Consider the following 17,947-nt stretch of genomic DNA (forward strand, 5'->3'; position numbering starts at 1 on the left):
GGCTCCTAATTTAAACAGGGGTGTAGACAAAAACAGGCCTCCCACATTGGATGATGAGAATGCATGCTGAACATGAGACCGAAGTGTCATAGAGCAACCGTAACAAGAATATTCACTGATTAATCATTCATTGTTTTCGGTAACAAGACAAAACACAAGCAAGTAAGAAATATATTTTGGCAGGTAGTTGTTGTATTCTTTTTCAGGCCTATAAAGGTTTTTAAATTTAGACAGGCCATTCCAGCCCTCAAGCACGTGAGCCGAATTACACCCAACTGACCTAAAACCCCCGTACATTCTGAAGGGTGAAAGGAAACTGGAGCACCCAGTGGAAACCCAAGCAGACACACGAAGAACATACAAACCTCTTACAGACAGGGCCAAGTTCAATCCCAGGTTTCTGGAGCATTACACTAACGGATGATCTTACTGTTTGTTTGCAATCGTACTGCTCTCTTACCCTTTGAACTGCATGTGATGAACTTCAAATGAGATTACTCCACTTGCAGGGTGTGGGATATTTGGCACAAGTGTCCCTGATACGAAAAGTGTATCCAGCTCCATACAGACAGTGTTCAGAAAATGGGAACTGGAACTGAATGAGCTCCAGATCATTCAAGTGGCAGAGGGACGGATCGACAGGGAGGAAGGAAGCACGTAACCGGGTGACCATCAGGAGAAGGAAAGGGAACAGGCAGCCTGCGACCGTTCCCCTCAATTACATCGTTTTGGATGCTGTTGGAGGGATGACCTACCAGGGAAAAGCCGCAGCAGCCAGGTTTAGAGTCTGGCTCTGTGGGTCAAAAGGGATGGGGAAAAAAAGGAGGAAAATGATTCAATGGTGAGAATAGCACAGGAGATTCTGTGAAATGATCCGAGCCTCTTGGATGGCACGTTGCCTCCCAGCTGCCGGGGTGAGAGATGTTTCTGATTGGGTTGATAGAATTCTTGAGAGGCAGGGTGAGCAGCCAAATGTTATGGAACATGTTGGTACCAATGACTTACGTAGGAAAAGTAATGAGTTCCTGAAGGACCAAGGACCAGAGAAAGCTGGGTTGTACTTGTGCAATCAGATGAGAATAGATTTGACTTGACTTGAAGGGTGAATCTAGGGAGTTAAGAAGCAAGCTAAAAAGCAGGACCTTAAGGGTAGTAATCTCTGGATGGATGCGAGTGCCACACACTAGCGGGGGGCAAGAATAGGAAGTTATAGCAGGTGAATGCGGGGCTGAAGAGTTGGTGCAGTGAGGAAGGGTTTCAGGTTTGTGGATCAGTGGGATCTCATCTGGGGAAGGTATGACCTGTACAAAAAGAACGGGTTGCACCTGAACTGGAAAGGGACCAGTATCCTGGCTGACAGGTTTGATAGAGCTGTGGGGAGGAGGTAAATTATCGATGCAGAGGGGTGGAAACCAGAATGTTAGGTCAGATGATGGAGCTGTTTGTGAAATGGCAGGTGCAATGTATAGTGAAACTGTTAGGTAGGCTAGGCAATGGATAGAACATAAATGCAAGAAGATGGATGGGTTGAAATGTGTCTATAGAACCATAGAACACTACAGCACAAACAAACAGGCCATTCAGCCCTTCTAGTGTGTGCCAAAATATAATTCCACTTGTCCCACTGGCCTGCATTCATTCCATAACCCTCCAGACCTCTCACATCCATGTATCTATCCAATTTCTTCTTAAAACTTAAAGAGTCCACATTTACCATGTCACATGGCAACTCATTCTACACTCCCACCACTCTTTGAGTGAAGAAGATCCCCCTTATGTTCCCCCAAAACCTTTCCCCTTTCACCCTAAAGCCATGTCCTCTTGTATTTATCTCTCCTAATCTGTGAAAAGAACCTACTTGCATGTCGTCTATTTATACCCCTCATAATTTTGTCAAATTTCCACTCATTCTTCTACACTCCAAGGAATAAAGTCCTAACCTGTTTAATCTTTTCCTGTAACTCAATGCTTGAAGACCCAACAACATCCTAGTAAATCTTGTCTGCACTCTTTCAATCTTACTGATATCCTTCCTGTAGTTAGGTGACCAGAACTGCACACAATATTCCAAATTATACATATAACCTCACCATGACATCCCAATTCCTGTACTTGACACTTTAATTTATAAAGGCCAAGATGCCAAAAGCTTTCTTTACTTCATAACACCACTTTCAGGGGATTATGTATCTTTATTCTGAGATCCCCATTCCTCAGTGCCCTACCATTTACTATGTATGTCCTACCTTGGTTTGTCCTTCCAAAATGCAACACCTCACACTTGTCTGCATTAAATTTCATCGGCCATTTTTTGGCCTGTTTTTCCAGTTGCTCCAGGTCTCTCTGGAAGCTTTGAACCTCCAATCTTGGTGTATATGTTAATACAAGGAGTATAAGGAACAGATCAAATGAACTCAGAACATGGGTCCTTATGTACTGGACACAATGTGTCTCAGGGGCAGAGGTAGCTGCTAAATTTACTGAGCTTTAAATATTTCAAAAAGGATAGAGGGGGGAGTAGCATTGCTGATCAGGAACGCTATCACAGCTGCAGAAAGGAGAATTAGTGGAGAGATTGTCTACTGAGTCAGTGTGGGTGGAAGTCAGGAACAGGAAGATGGCATTAACCCTACTGGGTGCATATTATAGACTCCCCTCCACCTCCCCCCCCCCACCGCAAAAGTAAAAGTGATATCGAGGAGAAGAGAGGGGAAGAAATTGTTTTTAGCTTTCTTCATGTTCATTGGAAGCATCTTTGAGTTAAGAGTTTGGAGTGAACTGGAATTTGTTCCGTGTGTTCAGGAAGGTTTCCTGACACAATATGTAGATGAGCCAATGAGAGGAGAGGCTACACTTGACCTGGTATTGGGAAATGAACCAGGTCAGGTGTCATCTCTCTCAGGGAAAAGAACAGCAGAAGTGTGGCAAATGTTCAGAGAACATTTGCATGGCATTCTGAACAAGTATATTCCATTGAGGTAGGCAGGGAAAGGATGGTAAGGGCGAATGAACCAAGGTGTACAAGGGATGTATAAAATCTAATTAAGAAAGGTTTACAAGAGGTGTAAGGAAAGAGGAACTGAACTAGGAGAAATATAAGATTGCCTAAAAGAGGTTAAGAAAGGATTTAGGAGTGTCAGAATGGGCTAGGAGAAGGCCTTGGCAAACAGTATTAAGGAAAACCCAAAGACATTCCACAAGTGTGTGAAGAATGAGAGGATTCCTGTGAGCTGGGGTTCTGAAAGGATGAAGGTTACACGGACCCATGCCCATGGACCCGAAAGGAATAGGTAAGGGTTATGCACAAGTGCAGCTGAAGGAGGCTGGGGGTCACATGAAAGGATGAAGATCAATCAGGTCATACAGGGTGAAGACATGGCGGACTGTAAAGGGATACGCCAGAGTGGAGCGGAAGCATGCTTCAAAGGGAAGAGGTCTTGGGGCTGCCACAAACCTTAAAAGGTGAAGGTTAAGCACTTCACAGACCTGAAAGGAATGCGTCAGGTGGTACGCAGGCAAATTTAAAGGGAATAGCCTACTCAGGGCCGCAGCGGACCTGAAAGGGAGCAGGTCGTGCACAAGGGCACCTGGAAGGGTTAGGGTTTGGGCCAGCAGACCTGAAAGGGTGAAGTTCCAATAGGCCATGCAGAGTGAAGGCCCCGGACCTGAAACGAGCACACCAGAGTGTTGTGCAGGTGCCACACAGGAAGGGAGAGCTAGGGACCACAGCAGACCTTAAAGAATGGTGATTCAACTGACCGTGTGAGAAAAAAGCTCGCAGAAAGAAAGGAATATGTCACAGGTGCACCTCCAATGCAAGAGGGCAGCAGACGTCAAAGGGTAAAGGTGAACAGGTCAAGCTGGGTGAAGGTGCGCTAACCTAAAAGAAATACATCAGATCAGTGCGCAAGTGCACCTGAACAGAAAGTGACAACGTGGGATCAAGCGAAGCAGAAAGGGTGACGTTTATGCAATTTTCCAGTTGGATCACGGGATGGGGGGGGGGGTGTGGACTGCACTGAATGACACCATCAGAGGGTGATGTCTATAACATGACTGTCTATAACATTTTTTGTCAACAAAAATGCATTATTTTTCATTAAAAATATCTCTGTAGTTAGTTATAATAACAAAAACATTTTTTGTAAGCCCTGCTTACATGAATCAATATATATACAAGTCTAAAACTCTCTGCTAATTTACTTTTTGAATCTTTGAATGCACTCCGGTCAGAGCTGTCATTATTCCCCAGATACTTCTTTGGCTTGGTTTCGCGGCTGAAGATTTATGGAGGGGTAAATGTCCACGTCAGCTGCAGGCTCGTTTGTGGCTGACAAGTCCGATGCGGGACAGGCAGACACGGTTGCAGCGGTTGCAGGGGAAAATTGGTTGGTTGGGGTTGGGTGTTGGGTTTTTCCTCCTTTGTCTTTTGTCAGTGAGGTGGGCTCTGCGGTCTTCTTCCAAGGAGGTTGCTGCCCGCCGAACTGTGAGGCGCCAAGATGCACGGTTCGAGGCGATATCAGCCCACTGGCGGTGTTCAATGTGGCAGGCACCAAGAGATTTCTTTAGGCAGTCCTTGACCTCAACAAAGCCTTCGACACCGTGAGCAGGAAAGGGTTTTGGCAAATACTAGAGAGCATCGGATGCCCCCCAAAGTTCCTCAACATGGTTATCCAACTGCACCAAAACCAACAAGGTCGGGTCAGATACAGCAATGAGCTCTCTGAACCCTTCTCCATTAACAATGGCGTGAAGCAAGGCTGCGTTCTCGCACCAACCCTCTTTTCAATCTTCTTCAGCATGATGCTGAACCAAGCCATGAAAGACCTCAACAATGAAGACGCTGTTTACATCCGGTACCGCACAGATGGCAGTCTCTTCATTCTGAGGCGCCTGCAAGCTCACACCAAGACACAACAGCAACTTGTCCGTGAACTACTCTTTGCAGATGATGCCGCTTTAGTTGCCCATTCAGAGCCAGCTCTTCAGCGCTTGACATCCTGTTTTGCGGAAACTGCCAAAATGTTTGGCCTGGAAGTCAGCCTGAAGAAAACTGAGGTCCTCCATCAGCCAGCTCCCCACCATGACTACCAGCCCCTCCACATCCCCAATTACAATGACGTTTCAAATCACGTGATTTTGTCTGCACGCGCCACCAGCATGCGCTGTTGTTTTCGTTGCTGCCGGTGTTTTTATAGTCACTGCTTTTGTCAAATATTCTGATGTTTTAGCTACAATATTGTGGCAATTAGTATTTGTGAACCTAGATCAATAACTTTTTTGAGAATTTAAGTAGTCATTAAAGGAAAGAAGAAGAAGAAAAATCTAAAAAGGTTCCGCTCAGTTACAAATAATAATTTAACTACTAATGTTGTAATTCAATGTAGAAAGATTTTACAAAACAATTTGGTTGTTATTATTCATATAATCTAAGACAGGGGTTCCCAACCTTTCTGTTCCTCTGTACCCCTTGGGCATTTCTATAGGTTCCCGTGTACCCCTAAAAATTAAGGATAAAACAAACACGACATTGTCCAATCTGACTGGAGATTACAACACCATGTATTGTACAGTAGTGGTTATTCTCTCAGACCCAATGTACCCCCTGAAAAGTACAAATGTATCACTGGGGGCTACATGTACCCCAGATTGGGAACCCCTGATCTAAGAAATATTACATTTAAGCAGTTTACAACTATTTATCACATATTATTCTATATTTTTACAACTTTTTAAAAATATTGCTAGTGTCTTTTTTATTTAAAGGTTTCATTTTAGTTTTGCGAGTTGTTTATCTCATAGGAACATAGGAAGTAGGAACAGGAGTAGGCCAAAAATGGCCCATCGAGCCTGCTCCGCCATTCAATACGATCGTGGGTGATCTAATTTATGACCTAACTCCACCTACCTGCCTTCTCCCCATATCCCCCAATACTATGGCCATTACATTCAGTGATAAATGGGAAGTATGATTTTCGAGTAACATTAGTACAAAATAATTACTAAGGATTCTGTATGGTCTGGTATGGGAGGAGGTCCATAGTGAGGTGGTGGTGACACCACTGAGTTGGATACAAATGTCGAACCAGGCAATGGATTAAAGAAGTGCACAGAACTACTCTGTTGTGTAGAATGAATTAGCCTTTTCCATGTGTTGTCTGATTAAAGTCTGCATTCCTGTTCCAAAAATTATTGGAAACACTTCTGCTGTTCTTTTCCCTGAGAGAGATGACACCTGACCTGGTTCATTTCCCAATACCAGGTCAAGTGTAGCCTCTCCTCTCATTGGCCCATTTACATATTGTGTCAGGAAACCTTCCTGAACACACGGAACAAATTCCAGTTCACTCCAAACTCTTAACTCAAAGATGCTTCCAATGAACATGAAGAAAAATTATGATAGCATTTCAAAGATCTGTGCTTGCTTTATTCTGAATGTATTTCAAAAATTACCTTATCTTCTTGAGAGTTATAACAGCTATTAATGTCTGTTTTATGTTGGCAAAGTGGATTTCAGGATGATTGAAGCAAAAGGCATGTTCCAGGAATGCATCAGGCCAGAGTATTTAGGGTAACTATGAGAAGATCTCAGTGAGGGAAACTTTCAATTCATTTCTGCTTTAATAACTTCTAATATAAATAACTAAAATGGTGAATGAAAATGATTGCTTGTACAAAAACAGTCTCCATATTTTAGAACATGGAAGATTACAGCACAGTACAAGCCATGATATTGTGCCATCCTATACTCAACAATCTAAACCCTCCCCTCTCACACCAAAACCTCCTATTTTTCTTGTATCCATGTGCCTGCCTATGAATATTTTAAATGTCCCTATTGGACCAGCCTCTATCACCACCCCTGGTAATGCATTCCAGGCACCCATTACATTCTGCGTAAAAAATAACTCACCCCTAATGTCTCTCCTAAATTTTCCTCCCATTATCTTATACAAATGTCCTCTGAAATTTGCGACTTCCTCAGAAAATAGGTGTTGAAAATAGGTCATGTAGACCTAACCAAGTCATCTCCTGTGCTTCTTCGCTCCAAAGAGAAAAACTGTAGGGAGCTCTGTTCACCTTGCCTCATAAGACACATTCTCCCATCTAGGCCACATCCTGGTAAATCTCCTGCAATGAGGCAAATGTAGGTTTTCCCCAGCGGCTCCAGTTTCCTCCCACCATTCATGGGGGTGTAGGTCAATTGGGGATATATTGGGGGGTACAGACTCATGGGTCAAAATGGCCTGCTACCGTGCTATATGTCTAAATAAAAAATATATTTTTTTGTATTGAGCTTACTCATATTGTATCCAAAAAAATACCATCGGGCTGTGTGTTACAATTATGTTCTTGAATAAGGTCTTCATGTGCTTTTTTCAAAAATCTAAAGTAACACAAGTGTAACCGTGCCAAAAGTTTTACACAAGCTATTTTAGGTTTCCCCAATGTTTTGAATCATTAATTAACACAATATGTAGATTATCAATAGAACATATATTCAGAGTCTAAGGGTTAAGAGAAGGGTAATTTTTGTTCTGGGAGTGAATTTGGAAAATTTGAGCATCGTTTATGTGCTACTGATATGTTGTTCCATTAAAATTAAAAGAACAGAATACAAGGGTGACGAAATGTTTAATTTAACACTCGATGTAACATATTTTGACAAATTAGCACAAAAAGAATGTAGCAACGGATGACAGTCAATGCATCGAATGCATCTAAATGGCCATTTAATAACCTTCTCTGCCCGAATTTTTATTTTTAAAAAAACTATTTTGGATGTAGATAAAAGACAGGGGGCCCTTTTATAGACCATTATCATAATCTAACGTTTTAGGGTTGACATACCCTTTGATGAAGTGCTGTCTGTTTCCAGATTGTCCTTACCTGATACCCACACCTTAGTTTCTGCCCCCACCCCCCAACCTATTTTAAATTGATGGGGGTTTGGTTTTATTTTCTTCTCTTAATTTTTCTTGTATTTCATTGTAGAATTGCACTGTTTGATTTTTCTATTATTGCAAACTTCAAGAAAGAATATCTTAAAAAGAAAGGATATATATTTTAGTCCTTTTGTAGCAGTCTGTATTGATTCGTGGCTTTTTTTTTTGCAACTTTGCCTGCATAATACAGCGGGAAGTGGAAGGTCGAGATGTTCCCACTTTCCTTGTCCTTCTACTTAAGTCAATGATGGGAAAACACTTCTGACACAAAGCAGGCGGGGATGCTGCCCAAAGCCGTCAAAAGTTGTATTGGTTTAACTGATAACGTGAAAATAAGGTTGAGACTATAATTAAATCCTGATGAGTTCGGGGACATTTCTGCTCATCACCCAAGGCTTTGAAAGCCGGTTGACTTGAGCCTTGCTTCCTCGACAACTGGTTTACAAATGCAGAAAGGCAGTGTGCGGTCTTGGACGCTGTGATCTGTTGAAAGTCCTTGTGATGTTTGCAGAGAATTGGCAGCAATGTGCTAGAAATAATTAGACACCGACCTCCGAGCCCCAGAGCCTCGCTGACCGTGGTGCACACTTCCCATTAGTCCAATGTGTTCCCCAACTGTTTACAGAATCTTCATTAGCCAAGAGGGTTGCACGATAAGGGGAACTCAAGCGGGGCATCAATGGACAAGATAAGGCCGTCCATCTGTGCAGTGATATTGGTGGAGAATGAGCTGAGGCGCCCCAGAACATAAAACGCAAGCCAGACCGAAGACGTTTCGTTTGTCTTCATTTTCCCTTCCCTGCGAGATTCAAGGGTCGCTGCGAAGACTCGAAGCAATGACTCGCGTTACCTGCCTCGCAATCACCTTCTGCCTCGGCTCCCTGTGGCACATTGCAACGGGAAAGCCACTGAGCGGCTGGGACCGTGCGACCGATGAAGAGGGATCGGACGGCTACGAAGACGAGATCTTTCCCGGGGACGCTTCTGGGTTTGATTTCAACTCGTTTTTGGATAGCGTGAAGGACGAGTTCTTCCGCGGTCTCAACCTGTCGGAGATCCCTTTGCAGATCCCTCCTCCCGAGGATCCTCCACAGTACATGATCGATCTGTACAACAAGTTTGCCGCCGACAGGTCGTCCTTGCCCTCTTCAAACGTTGTCAGAAGCTTCAGGAACGAAGGTAACTGCTCGTTAAGGCCCACCTGCCCATCTCCGATCGAGAAAGAGAGAGAGAGAACGTTGCCTCCCTTCGTCCCTTCTATTTCTGGCTGCCAAATGCTTCAACGGAGTAGCTCCAGTTATACAGTGATCCGAAGGGAAATGAGCAAACACGGGGGATAAAAAGCAAGGGGGGGGGGGTTGCTTTTGTTGCAAACTTTGCTCAAATGCAATGGGATTTTTTATTTATAGAACCTGGAGAGGTGTCCTTAAGTGAGCAGGCCAACCGGTTATCTCTCTTCATGCGGTCCTGTCAAGAGCACATTTACATGGAGTAGGATTGCAGTGAAGATCAATGGGCACCAACCAAGTGGTTACGGGGCGCATTCAGGAGCAGGGGGATTGTTGGGAAAGTGCCGCCACGACGCCTATTGGCGTGTGCTTTCTGCTCGATGGGAGGAGGGAGGTGTGATGTGTAGGGAGTGGGTTGGCAACCTCTCTTAGGCAGTGGGGAGGGGGGATGTAGATAAGAGTCCTTGACTGAGAAGGGGGGTTGCGTTAGGTTCTGCGGTGTTGGGGGACATGCAAACTCTCTGTCTTCTAAGGGCGTAGAGGCGCTGGTGACGGTCTTGACGGTCGCGTCAAAGTTTCTTGGCCCAGATCAGATCCTTGGTGATGATTTATTCCTTTCTTTCTTTTTCATTCTATGCAACAAAAAAACATAGGTACAGATGGTATTAATAATAAGGTAAATTAATATCAAGTTACCAGTACCAAATAGCAGTGAACAAGGGATATGAACCCATGTTATTAAAGGGAAAGAGAAAAAAAAACCCATATATTCCTAAACTAAGAATCAAACCCCCACCCTATAAGGGTTGCTGGCCAAGTTAATGAGTCCACTGCTAATAATAAGGACTGTGGGGTCAAATAAAAAAACATAATTAAACTACAAGTTTTGAAAGTAATTGAGGAAAGGTCCCCAAAGAAAGTTAAGATCCACTGCAGTAGTCGAACAGGTAATTATTTCTGGAGGCAGACATACCCTCACCTCCGACAGCCGTAGAGTGGGAGGGTCAGCGTCTTTCCATCACCCCTAAATGGCCCTTCTAGCAATGAGGGAAGCAAATGTCAGGACTTGGGATTGTGAAAAGGGCAATATTCAATCCATTGGCCCCACTCACTCCAAAAATACCAGTGAAAGGGTTAGGAGTCGTTGACATTAAGAACTCACGATAATGTGGGAAATACCCCTTGATAAAATTTAAAATAGCCAAAACATATGATTCAACGTACTTTCCTCGATTAGGCATTTGTCACATTTAGAGGTAATATTAGGATAAAATTTAGCTAATTGAACCTTGGAAAAGTGGACTACCTTAAATTGAATTACTACATGTCTAGCACAAAGAGAAGATAACTGAGGACCTTCCAAAATAGTATCCCATGTATGGTTGTTGAAAGTCTTTTTGCCATATCTTCTTAACACAACCCAGGGAACTATCGCTAGATCTTAAAAGTAATTCATAAAGGGCAGAAGGCAGATTTATTCCTAAGAGCTTGAAGATGTTTCTACTTCAGCGCCATTAATGTGGACAGGGGCGTGGATTCGGACCCCCTCTCCTGAGGTCAGGATTATTATCTTATACATAGGCTCCTGAACGAACACTGCTTCCCTGTGCAGTCAATTTAGGACGGAGATGAGGAGGAATTGGTTTTCCCAGGGGGTGGTGAATCTGTGCCCATTGAAACAGTGGAGGCGACTCAGTAAATAAGTTGAAGACAAGGTGGGGAAATTAAGGGATATGGGGAAAAGGCAGGTGGGCGGAGATGAGCCTACTGGCCGACTCCTGCTCCTATTTTTTCTTATTCTATTGTTTCTTAAACACCCTTTCTTGGTGTTCATTTGATTTTCGTTTCATTGTAATTGTAAGTCGTACTATTTACACGGCTCTTTGAATGTTAGAGATAACGTGTTGGGCTACTCAGGGGAGACCTTCCCACTGTACATGGTGCAGTGTGACAAGTCAATGTCAACTTTAAAGAGCACACCTCCTTGACGACCTCTCTCGCCATGGAATACTCGAGCAGACGGGTGCCAGTCACATCCATGACTTCTGACTGATTGGCTCCTCTGAGTCGGGGTCCCTTTTCGATGGGAAATGTCCCTGAGATGTTTCTAATAGTTACTGCGTCTGTTCTCAGATACAACAAGGGTGCTACCCGAGGGAGAAGACGGAGTGAGAAGGCACATTTTGGTCTTTAACATGACCATCCCACGACAGGAGGAGATCATCGCCGCCCAGCTGAGACTGTACGCCTTCGTTGACACGGACAGGAGGATGTACGATGGGTTCAACAGGATAGTCCGAGTTTATGACATCGGGCAGCCGGGAGACGACTCGCAGGAGATCTCCACGCCAACTCAAATGTCCCTACTGACCTCCAAACAGGTTGCTGTCAGGACCGGCGGTTGGGGAACCTTTGATGTGACCGAGGCCGTGAAACGGTGGGTGAGATCCAACCGAACGACTCATGAGCTTGAAGTTCACATCGAATGCGCCCCGGAAGGGCAGCCGGGGGCATTGGTCTTGGACAGCGAGCCGAGGTGGGAGAGCAAGAACGTGCCGTTGCTGGTGGTCTTCTCCGACGACCGGGGTCTCGGGAAGGGAGACGAGGTGGGGGAGATGCTCGTGCACGAGCGGGAGGTGGCGTGGGAAGATCTGGCCGACAGGTCGGGGTCGGGCGGCCGAGACCAAGAGCAGCCCGTGCTCCCGCTGGACACCCCGTCAAGAGCGCGCAGGGACGCCAAGGGGAATTACTGCAAGCGCTCTCCCCTCCACGTGGACTTCACCGAGATTGGCTGGAACTCCTGGATCATAGCCCCGAAAAGTTACGAGGCTTACGAGTGCAGAGGGGTCTGCTATATCCCCCTCACGGATCACGTCACGCCCACAAACCACGCCAGGATCCAGACCCTGGTGAACCACTGGAACCCAGAAAAGGCGTCCAAGGCGTGCTGCGTTCCGACCAAGCTGGACCCCATCTCCATACTGTACAAGAACAGTGCCGGCGTCACTACTTACAAGTACAAGTACGAGGGGATGGTGGTGGCGGAATGTGGTTGCAGATAGTGTCAAGTATATATTACACACAGACACACACACTCCCACATTCCCTCTCACACACACACACACCTATCTCTCTCACACACACATCACATATCACACACAGACACACACACTCTTACACACACACCACCTATCTCTCACACACACACTCCCACACTCTCTCTCACACACATACACACCACCTATCTCTCTCACACAGACATCTCACACACACATCACATATTACACACAGACACACACTCCCACACTCTCTCTCTCACACACACACCACCTATCTCTCATACACACATCACATAACACACACAGACACACACACTCTCTCTCTTTCACACACACACACCACTTATCTCATATATAATATATATAATAACATATATAACAATTACAGCACGGAAACAGGCCATTAGGCCCTTCTAGTCTCTCACACACACACTCCCACACTTTCTCCCACACCACCTATCTCTCTCACAGAGATCTCACACACACATCACACACAGACACACTCTCTCTCACACACAGACACTCATACACACACACACTTTCTCACACACACACCACCTATCTCTCTCACACAGACATCTCTCTCACACACAGACACACTCACTCACACACACTGAACCAGTCTCATTCTTGTAAATCTGTACATTTGGGATGCAAATTTATATATTTGTTTATTTAATGACCAGATATGTACAGCTGACCAGTAGATATGGTTTGTAACGTTAGAAACTTTCATGGAAAGGGTTTCATTGTAAATTCATTCACGGTATACGATTGTGTAATCGCCCCACGCCAAATAAACGTCGCGTTTTCTCCAGAATCCACACTCTCTGTTGAACTCACGATTGTGTAAATTCAGTGTCAGTGGAAAATCTGCCAAAATTGGGTTGAGAGCAGCATAGCGAAAGGAACTGGTTTCTGTATGTCTGATGATACTGAAAACTTGCTAGTGACAAGAGGTCGGTCGCCACGCTTGCAGAATTATCCCGTAACCTATCACCCCCTCCCCCCCCCCCCCCCCCAATCCTGCATTGGTAAACTCAGCATGCCTTCCCGCGGCCAACACACCCGCGGGCAATCACTTTCTGCGAGCAAAAAAACCGGAGAGATAAACTGTCTTTTTTTTCCCCAACACACTCTCACTATTCGCAGAGAAAGGGGTCAATAGGCCAGAACACCACAGGACAACGAAATCTCGGCCAAGAACAGCTTGTTAAGTGGGATCTCTACCCGCCGCTGGGCCCCAAGTTGAGTTCGTAAATTATACTCCTCTAAAAAGACATCTCTCCTGATTAGTAGATTGTAAATGAATGGGCGGGGTGGCTAATAACACTGGGCATTTTTTTTCAATAGGTTGAAAAAAAAGGGGATTATGGTAGACAACTTCAAGACGAATCCAGAGGTCATTTCAGATTTGTTGTATTATATAGGACGTTGGATAAACAGTAACTTCTAAATTTATAATGCTGACATTATAAATTTCAGTTCTATGGACCTAAAAATGTTTTGCTGCTGATGCTCGTTTGTACTCGGCATCTGATGCCTCTCGTGTCAGTGTCCAACAATAGTCGACCAGCTTTGATAGCGCTGATACTGCTTTTCCGTGGTGGCAATGTCCCGGGTTTCACCGTGTTTGGAACTGACTGCAGCAAGATCAGCAGGGAAGACGTCCAACTGTGAATGTAGAAAATGAATTTTCACTGACACATTGTACATTCTGCCTGAAGTAGACTTAAAATATGACAGGAAATCACAAGAAATGTTATATCTTTTTTAAAAAGCGATAAGTGATTGGAAATTTTGTATGCTCGAAGCACGCTGACAATCAACTGGATTTTTGGTGCTCTGTAGTTGCCAAGAAATTTTTAAATTTAAATTTAAATCCTTCCAAGCATGCCATGGCCTAAGACTGAATTTTGCATAGCACCTGCTCTGAGGGCATGCCTTGGACTGACCAAAACAGCTTATTTTGCGGGCAATACACTAGTTGACTTAAAATCACAAAATATAGGTTATATCTTAAAACCTATACATGGATGGAAATTTTTGAGGTGATTTTTGTGATCAGCAGCCATCATCCATAAAATGCACCCAAAAATGTTCAGAAAACAACGTTTTCATTGTCCATTTTAACTGGTGAAGAGGACAGGAGGAATCAATTAACAATGTTAATTGGTTGTAATAAATGAAGGCGAATATTTCCGAATGAATGGGAATGATCAAGTTGCCAACCTTGCTTTAAATTCTTCAAAGGCTATTATTTATAATATTGGAGCGGCATACAGCAAAGAAACTGGCCCTTTGGCCAAAAATCCCCTTCCTGTCCATTGCACTCACATGACAGAGGGGTGAGGAAGGGTCACAAATGACCCCCACGGCCCATATATTTCTCAACCCTATGTGAAATGGACTGTTAAGGCGATAACGTGCGTTTGCGGAGAGCTTTTGTGGCCTCAAGTAGCCCCAACTGTGGTACGACCACGTCTGGGAGCGAGCACCATTGTGGGGAGTCAGAGACTCATTGCACACACTGACCACCCACATTCCGTGCTGCTGTCTGCAATTCCTGGCCAGCTGTTGGCTCCGGGGTCAACTGTACAGGACAGTGGAGAGATGCCCGTCTCTCCAACAGTCTTCCTACATTTTATATGCTCAGCTGAAACCACAGAATCATGGATCCTCAAAACACTGGTATAATTTAAAGTTTTACCGATTTCCAGGGTAACTGTAATTATTCAATCAAATACATATATCTAAAAAAACCCCACAATGATGGAGAAAGGCAGCAGGTCAAATTTTGTCACTTCGTGTAGTAAAGATACGGATACATAATGTGTTGGGCTTGAGCCCTTCATCAAAATATGAGCAAAATGTAGACAGGCCCCTGAACAAATTGTGGGGGTGAAGAGAAGGGGGAGGAGCACAGTTGCCACAGGCAGAAGATAATAGGTGGAAGAGGAAGGGAGGACACGGCAGCAAACAGGAGGAGGGAGATTGCTCTATGAATGGCAAAGGAAGGGAGTGGAGAGCTGGAGGAAAGAAGACAAAGGGATGGGGAAGAGAGGGAGAGTGGTGTGTGGGAAGGGAAACAAGTTTGGTAGGTTCAAAGAGCAATGAGTCTGGATACGTTTTTGGAGGAAGGAAATCCCTGCTGCTCTCAAAATAAGTATGTCTGTCAATACCAATGCCCTATAATTATTAATGTGAATAGCTCTGTTTTCAGTCGAACAAGGTCGTCGGAGATGAGAAGGACTGAAGAGCATTCAAGCTAAATGCCTTGTCGGAAGAGATCGGGGCAGTGAAGCTTTTTACCCATGGACGATGCCTGACCCAAGGAGTCCCCCCAGTTTCTCATTCTTTGATGGCAACTTTGGGTGTGACCTGAAAAATTAATAGGGACCACGTTCCTAACCGGTAGTGTTAAAGAAAGGGCCACCACAACAATCAGAACATTGATTTGGAATATTCTTCTATTAAAATCAACAGTTCAGTTCACCCTGAACATTTTACCCATTTACATTTCATTCTATGGAAATAAAAATAAATATGACCAGAATAAGCATATGGAATACATGTTATAAATTATAAAGATCCACCCAGAGCCACTTCTGTCCCAATCCTTGATGCTCTCTGTGGTTGTATTTGCTTCCTTCATGTTGTTCCATACATAGACCAAGAACATATACTTCCCCATCCGTGGAACAATCCACTTTAGGTGAAATTGAGTGTTGAAATTGAACCCACATCCACCACCTCCACTGGCAGCTTTATCCATAACATACCTCTTTAAAAGTTCACCTTTTAAGTCTTAACCTGCATTCTTGTCTCACCCGACCTCAGTCTGTTTCCATTTACTCTATCTACGCTCCTCATAATTTTGAATACCTCTATCAAATCTCCCCTCATTCTCTGACACTCCAGGAAATAAAATCCTAAATTATTCACCCTTTCCCTATAACTCAGCTCTTCAAGTCCCAGCAACATTCTTGTAAATTTTCTCTGCACCCTTTCTTGATATCCCTGTAGGTAGATGACAAGAATTGCACACTAATCTCAATGAATTTACACGTTTGTTAGATTTCCGTGTTAGGCTTCCAGTGATTTAAAGAAAGCACACCACGCAAATAATATTCACATTAATGAACGCTGTTTATTTTTGACCATTTAAATTTGACATTTTGGAAAAGTTTCTGAATTTGTTGTAAAAACTACAAGATGAGGCTAATGTTTATGACATCTTGTGAAATTAAAAATAAATGGTTACAAAAATAAATTCTGGACATTTCAAATCTGCAAATTAAAATGCTAGAAATTAGATCAAATTAACTAATGGAGGTTCACAAATTTGTTTTTTGATGATTCCTCTTTAATGATTCACATGTTAAGTTTTGAATTTACAGTATGTACACGCTAGAAAAATCGTCAGGTCTGTACTCGAAATGACCCTTTCTCAGGGGAACGGCTTCTGTTTGCCTTTGCACTCCGGCACTAATTATGGGGGAGAAACAAGACAAGGACCTTATTCATGGTTCCCATCCAATGGCAGTACCGAGAAGTACATTTATGTGTGGACTTAGAGAAGTGTGAGGTGTGAAATTCTGATATGTTTAAATGCCCTGTCAATAATTATGACCTCCTCTGGTTCCCAATGTATAAGCTGTTGAGTGAAATCCCAACTACTACTTGCAGAATAGTAGTTCAATCTGTCAGTACTTACAGGAGGCAGAAAAAATAAATGCCAAAAATGTGGCATTTTGAGATGCATTTGTGATTTCAATCAACATTGCAATCTTTCTTAAATTCCAACTTCATAGAGCTCACATCCAGGAAGTATGGTAATCCAGTTATTAACTTATTGGATTGGTATCCAAATCCCTGGGCTACTGATTTGGAGGCGATTGTATATCTCTCTTCATTGTATGCAGCTCTGAATACAGTCATCCTCCTGGTATGTGGAATTCAAGGAACTGGCAGCCTCAAATGCTCACCTTTGGGCCGACTCTCCTACTTCACCCTGGCCAGAGGCTTTATCTGTAAACTTAATTATCTATACTGTTATTGTTCGTCCTTCGAGTAGCTCCATGGAAGGAGAGGAACCTGCCAATGCCATGACTGTTAAATGTTTTCAAAGAATGGGACTTAAAATAAAGTAAAATGCTTTATGGTTTATGCATTCTTGCAAGGCAGGTTTCTTCAGTGTAAGTAGAGAATTTTTGTCTTTTAAACTCTTAATGCAGGTGTATTTGTTTGGCATGGTAAGAGTAAGTCTCAAGCAACCGGAAAATACTTTTATCCAGCATCTACCAATCCCCATAGGTGCCGGATAGTGGGGGTTTTAATTGTACCTATACAATAGGAAAGAAATTGTTTGAAAGGGTGCAGTGAAGATTCCCTGGAATGTTGCCTGGATTAGAGGTCTTTGGTTATGAGGAGAGATTGGATAGGCTAAGCTTCCCCCCCCCCCCCCCCCGCCCCATCCCAGGAGCAAAGAAGGCTGAAGGGTGATCGCACAGAGATACTGTATATAAGATTAGAAGAGGCATTGTCAGATGAAACTTTTTCATCAAAAATAGGAGGGTGTGGGTTTCAGGTGAGAGGAAGGAGATTTACAAGTGATTAGAGGGGGAAATCGTTAGGCAGTGAGTGAATGATTTCCGAACCTCACTCCCAGAGGAGGTGATTGAAGAGACTTTCAGACATGCACTTGAATGGT

At 43.8% G+C, this 17,947-nt stretch overlaps 1 protein-coding gene across 1 annotated transcript; it reads left to right on the plus strand.

The window, feature by feature from the left end:
- The first annotated feature begins 8,579 nt into the window (after positions 1–8,579).
- Positions 8,580–13,218, plus strand: LOC138737557 (bone morphogenetic protein 10-like). The gene is made up of 2 exons (XM_069888226.1): positions 8,580–9,125; positions 11,309–13,218. Exons 1-2 carry the CDS (start codon positions 8,783–8,785, stop codon positions 12,235–12,237), a joined length of 1,272 nt encoding a protein of 423 aa, XP_069744327.1. The 5' UTR covers positions 8,580–8,782; the 3' UTR covers positions 12,238–13,218.
- Positions 13,219–17,947: the final 4,729 nt, after the last annotated feature.

The sequence above is a fragment of the Narcine bancroftii genome, chromosome 6, assembly GCF_036971445.1.
Source record: "Narcine bancroftii isolate sNarBan1 chromosome 6, sNarBan1.hap1, whole genome shotgun sequence".
NCBI classification, from domain to species: domain Eukaryota; kingdom Metazoa; phylum Chordata; class Chondrichthyes; order Torpediniformes; family Narcinidae; genus Narcine; species Narcine bancroftii.